The sequence below is a fragment of the Dermacentor albipictus genome, chromosome 5 (assembly GCF_038994185.2).
Source record: "Dermacentor albipictus isolate Rhodes 1998 colony chromosome 5, USDA_Dalb.pri_finalv2, whole genome shotgun sequence".
NCBI classification, from domain to species: Eukaryota; Metazoa; Arthropoda; class Arachnida; order Ixodida; family Ixodidae; genus Dermacentor; species Dermacentor albipictus.
Window position 1 is genome coordinate 35,039,421 of NC_091825.1, and position 18,050 is coordinate 35,057,470.

The 18,050-nt window shown below is 44.7% G+C and overlaps 1 protein-coding gene across 2 annotated transcripts in view; it reads left to right on the forward strand.

Moving 5' to 3' along the window:
* Nucleotides 1–18,050, forward strand: part of Mon1 (vacuolar fusion protein MON1 homolog) — a 57,315-nt gene that overhangs the window by 26,932 nt on the left and 12,333 nt on the right. For both annotated transcript variants that reach the window (XM_065439833.1, XM_065439835.1), the window contains exons 6-7: nucleotides 5,696–5,816; nucleotides 15,871–16,146. In XM_065439833.1, the coding sequence (XP_065295905.1) occupies nucleotides 5,696–5,816; nucleotides 15,871–16,146 (397 nt within the window). The remainder of the gene's footprint in view (nucleotides 1–5,695; nucleotides 5,817–15,870; nucleotides 16,147–18,050) is intronic.

Sequence of the window (18,050 nt, forward strand, 5' to 3'; positions counted from 1 at the left end):
GCAAGCTGACCTAATGGCTGAATTGGAAGCTTCGACAAAAACAATAGTTCTGTAGAGCCCCTGAAACAATGTTTCGGTCATGGAATACAACTGGCGTGGTAAAGTTTGGAAATGCAAGTGTCTTGGCCTAGGTGGCTGTATAATTACTAACACATACCTATTGTATATCCCAATTTTCACACACAATGCAACCTGTAAGTTGTAATAATCTGCTGGTGTCTGACTGAAGAAGTAATTATTACTTAAAATTGCTTGCCTATTGAATGCCTATTGTCACCCTACATGCTTTAACCGTTTTGTGCCAAGCCTGTAACCGCAATTATATTTTCTCGATTCAGGTTCAGTTTGGGTTCGGGCACGTTCTAAGAATAATGGTTAAGTTCAGATTCAATTCCGGATAAAATTCTGGTTCAAGTACAGTTCTTGTTTTGGATTTGAATTCAATTCGAGACCCTGTTCAAAACAGAAACTGCTCTTCTAAAGCTGCTTCGAAGTGGCAGTGTTATTGCTTTAAGAGCTGCTCCAGAACCACTTCAGGCTACTATAATCTCTGATTAAGGTTCCACAGGATTGATAATGAAAGGGTCGTTAACTTTTTAAGGTACAATAACTTATTTCCAGCTGTTGCTGTGGAATTACTGAAGATTGAACAGGATTGCAAGGTCTGAGGGCAGTGTGCCGTTTTTGCGAACAAGTTTAAGTAAATGTGACATGTGCATTAGAATCAAGTAACATACTCAGGAGCAGGCCGGGCATGCATACTCAGACCAATCTTTCAGCCTTTCTGTTGCTTGCAGCTACAATTTATATTGGGAAATGACACTGTAGTATATGTGCGCCTAAATTCTCCTTATGTAGAAGTAAATCCTAGGCTTGCATGAATATCAATTTTTGGTTCAAAGTGAAGTTGAAGTGAGCAGTAATTAGTGTTGAATAATTTCTAAGTTAATAGTTCAAATAATTGTGGATTTGCATTAAGTATCCTTGACATAAGAGCCAGATGTTGCTAGTCTAAGAAAAGTTGGTTCTTTGCTTGCAAAAACGAAAACAGGTTCATCTCTGCAGGTAGTTTATTTTCAAAGTATCGTTATCCACATATGAGTATTTTCGTGCAAAAATGAAAGTTCAACATTTCTTACAACGCTTGTTCATTGTACTTCAGTCCACTGTTCAATTTTGTTGGGGTTGAGGCTGCGGAAGTGTTTTGTGTTCGCCCATCATCCCGATGCTGTGAAATGCAACCTCGATTGCGGGACATCGGCAGTTTATGTTGTGTTGCGCAAATTCAGGTTGATGCTTTCTGTTACACGTGAGCTTAATGAAGCATTCTGTTTTGCAAGTGCACGGGCGTAAATTTTTTAAAAATTTAACAGTTAAATCAGGGTGCAAGTTACATGCGAATTTCGATTTGAGGTGTGGCCTGACGACAGGATGAATTTTGTGTCGAGGTGTGCTTTCACAGCACCACGCTGCCGGGACACCACCTCTAGGGCAAAATTCTCCACCATCAACATTGCCGAAAAAGTGGGAACCAGAGCTGCTGGCCGAAGATATATGACATGTACGATTCGTGCATCCGCGAATTGAGACTGTTTTTAGAAACATTGGGGAATTGTATGCAGTTATTGATGTGGTCTATTCGCACAGATTTTTGTTCCTTTCCAGGTTGTTGTAATTGGAGGTGTGACCTATGTAGAAAAAAAATATGAGGGTTGATCCAGAAATAAGGTTCCCAAAGAGCTCCAGCCACACGGGAAGGTGCGAGGCGAAATCCAGCAACACTGCTGCGCACGGCTGTTCTCCCACTCTCGATTCCCCCTAGTCGCGCTTTGCTGCGCCGCTCATTCTTGGCGTAGCAGCCGTCCGACATGGAGGTTCCCATTGTTGATCCCACCAAGTGCGAGATTCGTTCAGTAATTCGTTTTTTGCACGCCGAAAGGACTCCACCCGTAAATATTCATCGTCGGTTAACAGAGGTGTATGGTGACAAGTGTAGGTCCGTTCAACACATGCGAAAGTGGTGCAGAGATTTTATGGCGCGTTCACACTGAGACATTTGGCGTCTAGAGCGGCGCACAGTTCGGCGGAACCCAGTTCGGCGGCGGCGTGAACCACCAGAATAGCCCCTTCTGCGCAGATCGCTCCCGGACCAATTTTTGCGACAGCTGCCACCGGATTCCCTCACCGCAAACGAATCAGTGCGCGTTTCAGCAATTCGAAAGATGGCGGCTAAGCTCGATGTGCTCATCATATCGCAGTCTTCGAACGCATCGCGACATCGGGAATGCTCATTGAATTGGTGCATAACTGCCCCGTCCTTTTCGACAAGTACCATGCGAAGCACAAGGTCTAAGCGACCTGACAAGGTGGTGTGACCAAGCTACGCGCGCCCTTGCAAAGCAGGATGAACCCACCAACGCCGGTGGCGTCGTCTCTTCGGTGAATGCTTCTGCGCGTCACGCTTCACCAGAAACGTGCTCGCCAACAGGGCTAGCAGTACTGCCTCTTCTTGCTCAGGGTTCATTGCCTTTCCAAGCAATGGTGGAGACACGCAAAATTAACACACGAACTCGACGTGAGCGGAGACAACTGCGCAATTTTGAGCTGCGCGAACATGTGGGATATCCTGCGCTCGCTTGGAGGTTAGCACATTATGAGGCAGATGGTGCTGTATCTCATTCCGGCGGCGCGGTGCGCAAGCTATGTGAACGACGCGATTTTCGGTGGCAGGAGAATTCCATTCACTGTAGACGCCGGATTCCTCAGTGTGAACGTGCCATTAGTGCCGGTCAGAGGGGGGTATCACCAGTGCTGTGCTCAATGGGTACTGCGGCTATTGACATCAGACCACAAGGAGAAACGCCTTGACTGTGCTCGCCAGTTTCTTCAAAAGTGTCAAGACGATAAGGAAGGATTGTTGGACTCCATTGTTGCGGGAGACAAAACATGGGTGTTTCATTTCACTCCCGAAACAAAAAAATCCAAACAGTGGCGTTACCCAGTCACCAGTCACAAAGAAGTTCAAACAAACTCTTCTGCTGGCAAAGTCATGGCCAGTGTACTTTGGGATTGTAAGGGGATAGTGCTGATCAATTTCGTGGAATGTGGGACAGTAGTCAACTCAGTTATTGTGTAACACTAAGAAAACTCAGGCGAGCTATCCAGAACTGCCGGCAGTGACGACTGGCAGCCAGTGTAACGCTGCTTCACAACAACGCCCAACCTCATGTCTCCTGTCAAACCCAGGAACTTTTGACAAACTTTGGGTGGACTGTTGTGCCCCACCCACTATACAGTCCAGACCTCGCGCCTAGTGATAATCACTTGTTCCCCAAGTTAAAGGGACATTTGAGTGGCCAATGCTTCCGGAGCAACGATGAAGTCAAAGAGGTGAAACGCTTCCTCAACGGGTTGGCAGCAGAGTTCTACAACATTGGGATACAGAAATTGGAGCACCGTCTACAAAAATGCATAGAAAAAGATGCCGATTATATAAAAAAATAGAGCAAAGTTTCATCTTTCCAATGATGTAAATTTCTGTGAGAATAAACAATGTTTACTTCTAAAATTGATGGCAACCTTATTTCTGGATCAACCCTCGTATGTATATTCATTCGTTTCGAATACCTAGAAAACTTTGAATGCTGAAAGTAGGAGCAATAGTGACTATCGAATAGCATATTATTCAATCAAATATTTGCCCAAGCCTAGGAAATACAAAATACACATCTTATCAAAAAGAATGGCCAGCTGTGAGCACTTTCAAGATATGATAACTCTTCCTGGGAAAGGAAAATGAATGCCTGCCCAATGCGTAACACAGCATTCTATGTGATATGAGCTGCTTCAGTTATGTGAATCAGTTGTAAGTTGCTTCACTTGTCATGTGTGACGTGTGCGATTGGCAAAAAAAAAATATATATAAAGGCAGTCACTGCTGTGCACACTACGTAGCATATGTGTTGCTGCATGATTCTACAAGGAGACAAAATATAAAAGTGTGGCATTAACCAAAGAGAAGACGAGGACAACTAGCCCAATCTGTGATGCTACTAAGTTGACAAAGGACATCAGCATGTGTAATCATTTGGATCATTTGTGGTTGTGATAACAACTTGTAATGCAGGCAAGGCTATGTCAATCGGTCCATCAACGGTTCAGAAGTCACAGAGGCTGTGTTGTTAATCGTGTGCTGCTTCCATCGTGTTTCATTTTCTCCAGGCTGTAGACACTTGACAGTATGATTTAACAATGAATTTACACGCAAAACACTCTGTGCCATCACCTGGCATGCAAGCTCATTTATCCAGTGAAGATTGTAGCCTCTGATTGAAAAACAAACAGAAGTGACATGCAGGACTTGTGCCATAATATCCAGGTTACAGTTCGTACTTGTTGCACAGTCTGCCCAGGTGTAAAGTCGAGAAACCGTGTTTAATCTGCAAGCTATCTGCAATTTTTGTCAGGCTCGAACTATCAGCTGCACTATATGCAGTCAGTCCTTGATATATCGAACATAGATACAACGAATTATTGCGTATATCGAACACTTTGTATATAACCTGGAAAATCGCATGCGTTTTATGTTTTTAAAAATTTCGAACGGGATCGGATGTAAAATGGATATATCGAACTCTGCCACCCCAGATCATGTGCGCTCTGTTGACAGGCAATGAGCTTTCCCGCAACGCACTTGAAGATAGCAGTGGCACAATGGGCGTTCCCGACTGCTGCGATTGCGCCGAGGGCGCCCTTTGAACATAGCGGCGTACGCAAATGGCAGCTTGGCTAGTTCGACAAAGCCAATGACGCATTGCATTTGCCACACTGATTCCTCCTTGGTGCCGCGCTTTGCGCCTGCTGCGTCTTGCGAGGACTGGCGGTTTGCATCCACAAAGACTTGCATCCACAATGCGCGCTCACTGGGCTCACTCATAGATAGATGCCTTAGCAGACGCCTCTTAATACTTTGTTATTGATAGTGTTGCAATATGCTTCGACTGATGGAATTGGAGATTGTAGCACAAATAGCAGCCAAACGAAGGTGCTGCCGAGGTTGATTCCACAAGCGCTGATGTTGCCCCGCTCCCGACTTGACTGGTGCTGTAGCTGCTTTGGCCCTTCTACGCTGCTACTATGGCGCAATAGAGAGCATCGGCCTATCGCTTGTGGATTGTTTAGACTATGTTGAGGACTCCGTGTTTAAGCATGCGGCTGCCAATAAGAAGCAGGGTACACTGCTGCAGTACTTTCAGCCAAATAAATAAATACTTTGTGTGAAGCTTTGAGTGTGTATTACCTGTGCCACGATTGGGGCATGATCATTGTTCGGACTGCGCGTTTGGCCTAGGCCACCCCGACTTCGCATGGCAGATGAATTCGGCGCTACCTGTGCGGCACAATCGACCGTGCGCTCACGGCTGACAAAGTCGGCGTGACCTAGGCCAATTGCGTGCGGCGCAATCGAACGTGCACTCCGAACAACGATCCTCGATTGCACCCTTGGTTCACTGATCGATATGCAAAGTTTTTGATGCATTTTTTGCTTGATTTTGTATATAGAATGCTGTCTATGTCAAACTATTTTGTGATCCCTGCGCTGTTCGTTATATTGAGCTTCGACTGTATAACCGCATGAACTAGCGGTTGCTTGTCTAGGTGCTCCGAGTGAAAACGGCACCTCGCTGTTATGCAGTGGGTTCCTGCATGCCCACGTGTCGTACCTGGCGGAGGGCAGCCCTGCCTGTCTGCTGCTCCTCACTGTGGACCGTGACCTCTTCTTTCCTCTCCAGGAGTGCCGCCGCAAGATCGCCGAGGTGAGGGCCTTGTGTTGCACATTTCTCTTCTGCAGCTACACATGCAACAGCTGTGACATGGTGCAAAGCATATATCGAATTTTATGCAAGGTGCTTATGATGCTAATAAAAAGATTTTTCCAGCGCTCAGTGGAAAAGAAAAAAAAAATACTGTTTTATATGAAAACACATATACAATGCACAGAGAGAGAGAAATAGGGAAGGAGCAGGCTGGCAACTGCCACCGAGAGAGGCACGAAGCCTGCCTACTCTTTAGGATGAATGGGGTAGAAAAGGAAGTTGAAGATGAAAAGAAGGGAAGTAAAGAAGAAAGATACAGCATGATGACAGTCCACAAAGACACAAGTAAAGCAGCAACAAGGAATAGAGTGCGCAAGTAGGAACAGAACATACAAACAGCTGCAGAAAAAAACATGCAGGTCACACTAATTATAACAGAATGTAAGAAATACAGAAAAGCTAAATTAGGAAAAAAAAGATTTTGTCCCGCACAAAGTCTTTCACATCATAAACAAAGTAGAGAGGGTTCAAAGGAGGGCTGCTCGATACATATATAATAATCACCGACATACATCAATAACACATCTTTTAATCAAAGCTGGTCTGCCAACAATAAATGAGCGAAATCGTTCTCCAAGACTTAAATTCATGTACCAGTTAATTAAAGGACACTACAGAACTGAAATCACCAATTTAGTTCATTTTTTGTCAGGGTATGCGACCCGACAACGACATCAGCTAACTTTAACTCCTTTTCGCATCCGTAATAACTGTTTTAAATACTCATTTCTTCCACGAACTATTACCGATTGGAATAACCTCACTAACAATGAAGTGTTGCAACCGTCCCTGACGTTATTCGCTCAACGTATTGCCTAGTCTGTGTTACTGCATTTCATCACTTTACTGTTCTATTGTGTATTTTTTTTTTTTACTGTTTGATATCTTGTTCAAATGTATTCCTGATGCTGGCTGCAGAGCCTGCACCCTTATTTCTTTTGTTTACATTTTTCCATTTTTGTGAAACTGCTTAATTCTTTTTCCCACCCTGATATAATCCCGATACCGGGGTTGCAGTATCAATAAATAAAATAATAAAATAAATGAAAGCCCAGCCATGTTTCTTGTACAAAAGTAAGCAGGGCACAATGAGCCTGGTCGCATCAAAAAGCACAGCCACTGGGATACATGTTCATATACTGCAGGCCAAGTAGGCTGTAATCTCCTAGTAGCGATGTGTGCTATGCAAGGAAAGGTAGGGTGTAATCTCCTAGTAGCGATGTGTGCTATGCAAGGAAAGCAAGACACTCTAATGTAAGGCACACAAGTGTCTCGCAGGAACCAGAAGAGGCACACAATGCACTGTCTACACGACCTGGCCGGTATAAAGTTTCAGACACCAGGACAAAGCCGAACCTTAACTTGAGCAGTAGAGCTCTAGCACAATGAAGCAAGCCTCGGCCACGAACGCCGGGAGGACAGGATCCTTTTGTAACACAAAGAAGAAGGAAGGCAAAAAGGACAGAAAGCAGCACGACAGAAGGAATGCCGGTCTTCAACTGATTTTTTACTACAAAAAATACATTACAATCCATGTGACAACAGGATGGGATACAGTAAGTGCTCATGACCACCATAACTCTTACTGTACGGGTAATACACGGCCACTGACAAAGCTAATCAAGCATGGTTGAAGCTGTGCGCACGCAGCTATCACATTTTTTTTGTTTAATGCAAACAGCTTTGCGTATCAGTCAGCATTTTTCATTTTTGTACTTACTCAAAACACATGTGCCTTCAAACAAAGCTGTACAGTGGCATTTTTTACAATGACCTGCAGGATATCAGGATATATGGGCTTATGGCTGTTCTTGAACTGACAGTGCATAAAAAATTCGCCATACAGGTTTCTGGATGGTGGCTTTGTATCCAGGTGGCGAGACGCTATGAAAGAAAAAAAGAAATTTGTTCTTTGAATGCCCATAACTTGGCTACTACTGTGGCTTTTCAAAAAATTCTTTATGGAGAAGGTTTGCTTGGCAGTGCATTAGAATGGCCGCTTGCCAGCACGTCTTCAACTGCAGATGGTTTAGGTCTCTGTGCAAATGCATCACCCCTTGCTGAAGCATCACATCCCCTTATGTTGACTCTCAGCCTATTGTTCTGGGTGCCTCTGGCCTGAACAGCACTGATCCAAAGAACACGACAAGGAACTCCGTGTTCTCATGTCAAGAGTGTTTTGCTGTAGCGTTTCTCATAGTTCTTGCATAACTTTGGATTGTGAAAATAGCCCACTTACAGCAATATTATATATATATATATATATATATATATATATATATATATATATATATATATATGTAATTCTATATTCTATATTAATTCTATATATTCTGCATGCAAGCAGAATGCAAGCCTTTTGTGTTCTGCACTCAAACACTCTGTTAAGTCCTAATCGTTTGTAGCATTAATCCTTTCACCCAATCCCTGCTGCCTGCTGTGCTTGCATGTGGGCCTTCTGTATTGCATGTATTTTTTACCAAAGTAGTAATATGCTATGCGCTCATTTTTCTTTGCGCCATGAGTGCCTAGGTCAAATACTTGGTAGGGAAATTATGAAAATACATTTATTTACATTTGAGAATCATTCAAGTGTTACTGTGTGGAGTTTTTGAAGTCACAGGCGTTTATAGTCGGAAACAGTTTGGAGCACTCTGGCATGCACCATCGTCCTCTGGTGAATCCAAATGCACCTACAGTTGAATTCACTTTCTTCTTCAAAAGAAGGCCCAGAAAAAGCTTTGCCATGGGATGCCGCCATATCTTCTTCCACTCATGATAATTAAACACAACCAAGGACATACAAAACTGAGTTTGCCAACTAACAGTAACATATCAAACCATGCTTAGATAAACCGGCAAGTGTTGCCATCAATCAGTGGCTTTGAGAAGTTCAAAATGCAGCTGCCTGCCGATTTGCCTGCTTCGGTAGCGAATGGGTTAACACATATAAATACCCAACAAAAATCATATATGTTGATTTTCCATCTACATGTGCAAAATACAGATAATAAGCACAGTAAGCAAAAAGAAATACCATATATACCCGCTTAATGAAAGCACTTTTTTTCCCAATGTACCAAAGCAAAGTTGGGGGTTGCGTTCATTATGCGGCGTAAATTTCATAGAGACATTTTCAAAACAGCAAAAATTGAAAAGTAAGGCAGTAATGATTTGGAACATGCATAAGTTATCTATGCAGTAAACATACATTTACAGTCGCCGACCGTTTATTCGGACCTCACGGGGACCACGGAAATGTCCGAATAAAGAGGTGTCCGAAAAAACAGATTGAGAAAAAAAAAAAGAAATCCTTTATTTCCATGCACTTATTCAGGCTCGGCAGTAGGCTTGAAGAAATTGTGAATGCGCCGTTGCACGCTGTTCCATTTATGCACAATCAGATCAGCCTGAATCTTAGAGAGGGTCGTGTGGTCACTATAGGCAGCTGAAAGCACAGTCACTGCTTGTACACGCTGCACATGCAATGGCAGCGGTGCACATGGTGCGTCATCTTCCGACTTGGAGTCATCGTCCGGCGGGGCAGCAGAAACGTGACTAATGAACTTGTCTTCGTCGAGTTCTGCGCATGTCAGTACAGCACTGTCAGTATCTGTGAAACTGTCAAATGAGACGGTGTCTGGAATTGCAATGCCACCACTGCACAGGTCTTGAAGAACATTTTCAGCGTCAGTAAGGAGCACATCGGAAGACAACAGATCCTGGACCTCCATGGCACCCGCATTATCAGTTACAACAAATCCAGCGTGCTGAAACCAGTTCTGCAGTGTGACAGGGGTCACCGCCTTCCAGGCATCCGTTGGAATGTTTATTGCCGACAAAAGGCTAACAACGTACTGCTTGCCGGCGTCGACGCAGAGGACCATGCAGCTCAACAAGCGTGCTCTGTAGAGGACCTTCAAATTTTTATAGCACCCTAGTTCATAGGCTGGAGGGCACCCGTGGTGTTGCGCAGCAGGAATTCCAAGCACATGGACTCGAGATCATGGAAGTGACCATGTGCACTGCTGTTATCCAGAAAAAGCAGTATGTTCTGGTTTTGCAAATTTAGCTTCCTGTCGAGCTTGCGGATGTAGTCAGCGAAAAGCTGTTGCGTGATCTACGCTATTGTATTGGTCACATACCACATGGGCAGTGACTTCACTCCCTTGAAACACCTCGGGCTTTTTTATTTTTCAATCACAAGAAGGGGAAACTTCTCTGTCCTTGACATGTTGCTGCCTACCATTATGGTGACACGCTCTTTACCATGCTTCCCGCTGTGGCAGGGATCACCAGACACAGAAAGGGGCTTATCGGGCAGCATCTTAAAGAACAGAGCTGTTTCATCGCAGTTAAAAATGTCTGGCGAAAACTGGCACAACAGCGACTCCAGAGTCTTTGAGCGATAATTTGCAACAAGGGTCCGGTGGACAGCACCACTCTCACCACACATCTCTCTCTTGAAATCGATGTCATACCTTTTCTTGAAATTACGAAGTCATCCGTCTCTGAACAAGCCCTCAATGTTTGTCCGGAGAGCGAGCGTCTCTGCCTTCTGCTTCAGAAAGTCTCCAGGAATCCGCTTCACAACCGTGGCACACAACCACATGTAGAGGGCTCTTTCGAGCTTAGGGTGGCTGCCGTCTCTAAAATTTTTCCTTTCTAAGCTGAAAGAAGACTTAGTTGCTTTGCTGAGAATCTTTGTCTTGTTTTGCATGTAATCCGGGACCATCTGCTTCAAAATATTAACTTCTCAGGCAACTCCGCTTTGAGACCGGCTGCTCTGGACTTGCAGCACAATTAGCGATTCTTTTCACCATTGACATTGTAGTATATTTAGTACCACGCTTGCCGCAATTCCCCAGCGCAGTCTGTGTGGGCACTGTCGGCGCCATTAGACACTTGACACAATGTTTCCATATGCCGCGTTGGATCACTGCAGCCTCAACACAGCACACAAAGCGAACACTACTGTGCCGTCACACCGACGCTAGTCGCACAAACTAAAAACAGGGCCTACTCGCAGCGTCGTGAACGAACAAAGAAACAAATCAGCTGCTGGATTTCCTTGATGTGGCTTACTAAGCCGAGACTGGAACTGGTGTAGCCACTCTACTGAACCAGGCAGAAACGATGGTGATGAGTGGGGATTTGCAGTAGAACCACCTTGTGGGGCAGCAAGGAGGCTCAGTTCAAAACAAAAATGGTGTTCAGCACCGGTCAGAGTGCTCTGCTAGTAAGTCTGAACTCCTTGTACTCAAGAACAGAAGAAGGGGTAGAAAACCGAGGGGATACGTTCCCGAAGAAGAACCCCGGTTAGTACTAACCACGAAGGCAGGCAAATCTATTAAGCAAGTAGAATCCATAAGAGTCTTAGGGTTATTCCTGGAGGCAAATGGGGCAAATGGAAGAACAATACGACACATCACAAGCAAGACTGTGGAGGTAATAAGACTGCTAAGGAGAATCACTAACAGACAAAGAGGGCTGGGAGAGGAGAGCGCCATGAGACTGGTCCACGCTTTCGCCTTGTGCCACTTCTCATATGTAGCTGGGATGCTCATTTGGACACAGACAGAGCTAAACAAGTTGAACAGATTAATTAAAAGGCTTGTCAAAACAACAGTGGGGCTACCGATTAACACCCCGGATAACAAATTAATGAAACTGGGGCTCCACAACACAATAGACGAGATAATTGAAGCTCAGCAAATTGCCCACAGAGAGAGGCTCTCTGGAACAAGGCCAGGTAGAACAATACTAGAAGAGGTAGGATGGTGCCCAACCGAATCCAAAATTTCAGGTGAAGGCACAGTAGAACTAAAAGATAGCATAAGAGAGATAATCAAGACGACTCCTTTCCCCAGAAATATGCACCCAGTGCACAACCTGGAAAGACGAAAGGCAAGGGCCAAAGCTCTCCTGCAAGAGATAGAACACGACAGAGAACATGCGGCATTTGTAGATGCTGCGTGGGTCAGAGGAAAGAAAGCCTTTACGGCAGTAGTAGTAGATGCAGATGGTCTCACTCGGGATGCTATTACAATCATGACTAGAGACACGACAGTCGCGGAACAAGTAGCGATAGCATTGGCTTTAAGGAATAATAAGTGGACGAAGATTTACAGCGATTCTAAGATGGCTATTAGACACTTTACCAATGGCTTTGTAACCAAAAGGGCTGCCCAGCTGATCGGTGAGTTGGACAGCCAAGAGATCGAAATCCGCTGGTTTCCTGCGCACATGGGGTCTGTCGATCCATCTCGGAAGAATTTAAACGAGATGGCTAACGCAGCTGCACGAGGGCTTACTATCCGTGCACTACGCGACCATGACCTTAATAATATACAGGTGGAGAACAGGGACCAATTACTTACATATAATGAAATCACAAGGCATTACTACATGAACAGAAGGGAATTCCCAGTGCCACACGCTAAGCTCAATAGAGCTCAAGCGGTGACTCTGAGATTGCTGCAAACAAGAACTTATCCAAGTCCAAACTTTATTAACAAGATATATCCTGAAAGAGAGATACCAATCAATTGCGAGAAGTGTAATGGCATCATTACTCTGGATCACATGCTTTGGCAGTGTCCTGTGACTTTCACAGACTGTGACAAGGAGAGAGACTGGTGGCAGCGAGTCCTACACAGTGGAGTTCTTTCCGATCAAGTACAGGCCGTCCAGAAGGCCCATGATACGGCGGTAAGGTTAAACCTTACTGTCCCGACGTGGGAGCCGCCTGCGTCAACCTAAGGGTTGATCTTCAGGACATTAATAAAGTTCATCATACCATACCATACCGGTCAGAGTCGGTGGGGGCGAGTGCTATCGATTGAGTTGGCTTAAGGAGTGTCTGAAAAATCAAATGAGAGGTTGCAAGGTGTCCGAACTTTCGGCAGTTTTTATACATTATGGTCTATGGGGAGAATGGTGGTGCCGCGAAGCACTCTGAATAATCGAGCATGTCTGAACTGTATACTATTTGTAAACTGTAATTTCACTCCGCATCAAAACCACCAGATGTGCGTTTCAGGCCGCTGGCCGCTTCATCCACATTGTGATTCCACCATAGAATAGTGAACCAATGCATCAGCTGCACGAAGTCGGCGTGGCCTATCCCAATAGCGCGCGGTGAAACTGTATGCGTGCTCCGAACAGCGATCTACGATCGCGCCCCAGCTCATCCTTGCAGCCGCTTCCGGCCATCTGCTGTTATCGCAAGCATCAGGTTGAAACGCACGCTTGTTTTGACAAGCACGCTGTGTGCGTCTCCTTGACCATCCTGCTCATCGGCATGTCAAAGTTTATCGGTGTCCCATCAGCATTTCCGTTTTGTGAGCAGATGAACTCTGTGTCCCGCAGCAGGTATATATAACTCGACTTAAGGCCCATCACGCACATCAAATCCCAAGGCAGGCAGAAAATCAAGCCACAGGCACGCAAATTCAACACTATGCCTGAATATGACCACTATAACGATCAAGTGCTGGCCACCCATTCTCCACTTAGACTCTCCCGTGCGCCACGCCAGGCCGCACATCCCGCTCGCGCTTTCTCCTATTAGGTCAGCGTAAAGTATGTAAACTGTGTATGTTGCAGAGAGCCAGTTGCATTTTTCTTTCTCTTGAATCTGCAAGGTGCCTTTGCACCAGCACTGCCGGAAAGTATGCGTTAAGCATAAAGTGCATGCACTTGCTTTAAACACAAGTCTGAAAGTCAAAGATTGTAGTCTCCGAAAAACTACAGCACGGCTGTTCGATCGTGGGACAGCACAGTAGCAAAGTTAGGGGTGCGTTCATCACATGAGTAAACACGGTATTTTGCAGAAACCTTTTGAGCAATAGAGGGCCAATACTGGGAAGAAAACTGGGAGTGGGCTTCGCCCCAAGTTACGTATGGCTTCGTGTGAAACTTGAACAGCCAGCTTTCATCATATGTGAATTATAAGTAGACATCACATTTGCTTTGCATTGTGTGTGATACCACAACAGCCGGAGATCTTGCAGTGGTCTGTTTTCTCTGACCGTGCTTTCAAAAAAAAGCATGGACATGTGCCGAGATTTTTGTTCCTTATCCTGTGTTCTTTCTCTCAGTCAACTAATGACTGCCTGTCATTCAGTGAAGGCTGAAAATATGTAGCCAGAAACTCGATACTCATTACCAAAACTTGGCAAGAACATTTTATTTCTTGGTGTGTTTCCTTAGGCAACACTAATTAAGGGCCATAAGAAGTTAAGGGCCTGAAAATGTTGCATAAGGTTGGGAGTGTTTGTGATTACTCGTACAAAATGCAACAGCAAAGTACAAGGATGAAATAACACAGAGGAAGAGGTGGAGGGGGGGTTTGCACAAGGTATGGCACACTAAGGCAAGCAATGTGAATCAGTTATACAGAAATTAGCTTTGATCACTTGTTGTTAAGAACTGTGATAGGAATGTGACAAAATATGGCGCAGTGCATTCAACAATTTGTTGTAGCAGTACGCAACGTACTGAATAGTTGGGGCAATACAAAGACAGTGCAACTACTGACTACAATGCAGTGCTAATGGAGCTAGAAGAAATAACAGCAAATGGCAGTAAAGATATGTTTAAAAGATCGACATCATCATTGCCCTGGCAAAAGAAAGCCAGACACACCTTTCGTATGAAGTGCTTAGATAGACATTGGTGTTACTTCTAGTCAAGACTTAAATGAATGCTAAAGGAAAATGTTAAGGCATGCTAGAGTAATAGAATGCTCGAGAATGTCTAAGGCATCAATATTATCGTGAACAGAGAGTTAATAATTGAGAAATAGAGGTAAATGCAGGACACAATTTGCTACTCTCCCGCGACGTTCAGGTACTACACTGCCCGATGACAAAGGTGCTCCTCATTATAATTCTGTCCCTAATACTCAACCATTCATAATGAAGAAATAATTTAATTGCATAATAAGGTGGAAGAAGTGCTACTTGTACAGTTACGTTCAATTTGTAGAAAAAGGAAGTAATTGACCTTGCTCTTGACAACAACGTAGGCGATCTAAAGGTTTTGTGTTCGCCCAATACTGGCGGCACCCACGCTTTTGCATTTCAGTAGTTTCGCTATCACGAAGTGCTGTGCTGATTTTGCTAGTTTGCTAAAATCACACAAACTGCAAGTGCTAGTGGAGAATACCATGTCCATGTGATTGTGGGTGATGTCTGAACTGCCCACGCCACTTGACCAAGAGCAGCTGTTAGATTGAATCCACACCGCTCTGTCTTGGCTCGGTTTTGCCATGGCTGCACATTTGATTTTTGCGGAAAAAACTTAGCGCCATCTGTCGGTCGCTGTTTTGCTCACCAACGGTTCTAAAGGGTGGTGATGGTGTTTGCAATGTCACCACTCCCCTGCTCAGGGGTGGGCACTTTGAATTTTGCTAAGGGTATACGGACCCCTCAGATGCAATTTTCTGTTAATGTGTTTTCCTGGCACAACACAAGCGCTGCAAGTTTTCTGGAATGGTATTTTAACAGTCCACATAGTATTTGCCTTTAGTGTCCGTTTATATATGTCGCACATGGTAAACAAAAATGAAGGGAGAGACGGGGACACACATAGTGCTATTGCGTTTTCCCATCTCTTGACCACGGTCTTTAATACTAAATGGTCAATACTTTCATTTCTGTGTTACTGATACTGATTGCTTGCCACTTTGTACCATACCATGTTCAACATTCTCCCCTCCCCATTTTTAAAATTCCATCTTTTTTGCATTTTGTACAAGTTATCATTTGCTGCTCCTACCTTACGTAATACTCTCAGGCCCTAGACTCTTTCATTATTATGTGAGAATAACCGTTTTTCAAGAGTCGTAGAAAAAAAAAAATTTGCATCATACCAGTATCCCCAACACTACACTTCTATTGAAGTTCTGCTAGGCTTTTACAAAACTGGGAAAGCTTTTGCACCCTGTCCCTTCTCCGTATTTTCTTGTTTGTGCTGCCCTGCGCTACAGAGCCTGCAGCGGAAGAACTGCCTGGAGGCCCTGAGAGAAGCAACCGTGACTGGTGGCTACAGTGTGCGCGAGGCAGGCGTGCCCGAGCTCTACCACTTCCTCTACAAGAGCAAAAGTGGCGCGCAGCTTAGCAGCCCGCGGCTGGAACCCCCGTACTCCAAGGACCCTGGACGCCTGCTAGCCCTGTACCGGCTCCTACACCACCGCATGTACCAGCCGGCCTGCCCGCTTAAGATCCTCTTCTGGGCCACAGGGAGGGAGACTCTTATGGGATGGGTACGTGCAATTGACGTTTGAGCATCGTGGAATGTGATTTTACGGTGAAAATGTAGACAGAACAGAGCGAGACACGCAGGACAAATGCAGAACTTCGATTGGTCTTTATGCCTACAGTGATACATAAATGGCCGTCATCCTGTGAGGGTTACAATAGAACATTGCCACTGTGCACATTATCATCAAGCACATTCACAGCATTTGGATATGCAAACGAGGTATCATTGTGTTTAGATAAAGCTCTTCTTTTTTTTTGACAGAACAATAGATGTAGGGCTGACACGACATTTGCCTTTTTTGTTGAAGACCATGGTGAGAAATTGTTCCCAGTTGATAGACACTGCTGCAATGAACGTGTGAGCCAAATATGGCCCAACCCCATTGTAACAAAAATGTATCCCACGCGAAAATGCCTTCATTATAAGCATATATATATGTATTCACTGCTCTCCAATTTTCCCAGAGATATTCTAGGCTTACTTGGTTTTACAGTTGAACATCAATACAAGGAACCCAAATATAACAAATCATCGGATATAAAAAAATATCAAATTTGGTTGGGCATGTTTTCGTTTCAGCAGTGTATTTTCATGCTATGGCGAAACCAAAAAATGCAGGATCTGACACAATATCAGTTATAACGGAGCAACTCTGTTTGCGTGTGGCCCAAAATATGTACTATTCCAATAGCAACAATCTCAAGTGCAGTTGGCTGATTTTTTAGATTATAGATTTTTTCAGACATGTTTTTGTTCAGATTTTGCGTGGCACTGCCTTACGCCCATAGGACCAATGTTCAATGGCAACGAAAGTTTCAGACGCTGCACGGTGTGCTGCTCTATGTTTTGGACGTTATCCACACATACAATGCTGTAAACATGGCGGCTTTCAACAAAGTTGCTGCCGTGGTGGCTTGGCACCAAGCAGCAGCTTTCTCTGTTGAAGTTTATGCGATTAGCATTGAAGAAATGTGGGGACACACTGTCTTGCAAGCACTGAAATGCATTATGTATGAGGCAGGTACTGCAGCCATGTTCTCTCGCACTTCCGTTTGAACACGTGATTGCCTTTCCCCCTGCATAATCTACTGGTGCTACTGTGAATATTCGCTGTGAATATTGCTGTGAATATTGCTGCTGTTCGATTCCACGCAACTATGCATAATATTTTTTTTTTCATTGAAGAGCAGCACATACACTCAGTGGCACATACGCAGTGACCCAAGTTACCCTGAAAGAGTTTAGATATAGACAAATTTACATACCTCAAACAGGGTGAAGCTTGCAAAGAATGCTAATTACGTTAATACCATATTTACTCGAATCTAGGCCGGCCCCGATTCTAAGCCAACCCCCGAATGTAGACCGAACAAAAGAAGTGAGGACAGCATTCACAAAGTGATAACAGCGTTTTTAATATGAACATGCTGAGTTCACCCTATGTCGTCACCACCATTAGCCTTGTCCCTATGGCCCAGACCATGCGCACGCAAGCTCGCATCCGCATGCCCGTGCATGCGCAGACAGTGCATCATCACACGCGTCAAAATGCGGCGCGATCTTGGTAAACAGCTCCTCTCGGTTATTGCGCACATATCTTCGTTATCGCTGTCATCTCCTTGTTGCAGCACACTATAAGTGTCTCCCGTTGCTCCTTGCAGCGATGGACGTTTTTCTCATTGATGCAGAAGTCCCGCCTGGCTTGCTATGCCTCTGCGGCTAGCACAACTTTTCATTTGAAAGTGGCACTATATTGTAGTGTGCCATTACGATAATGCCACACCGCACGCTGATACTATAGAACCAGCTCCGATACGACACAGGTCAAAGCGACACCATCGCTCATGTACTTAAGTTGACTACTGGCCCGGCAAGTAGCAGCTGCAATACTGACTTTTCTAGATG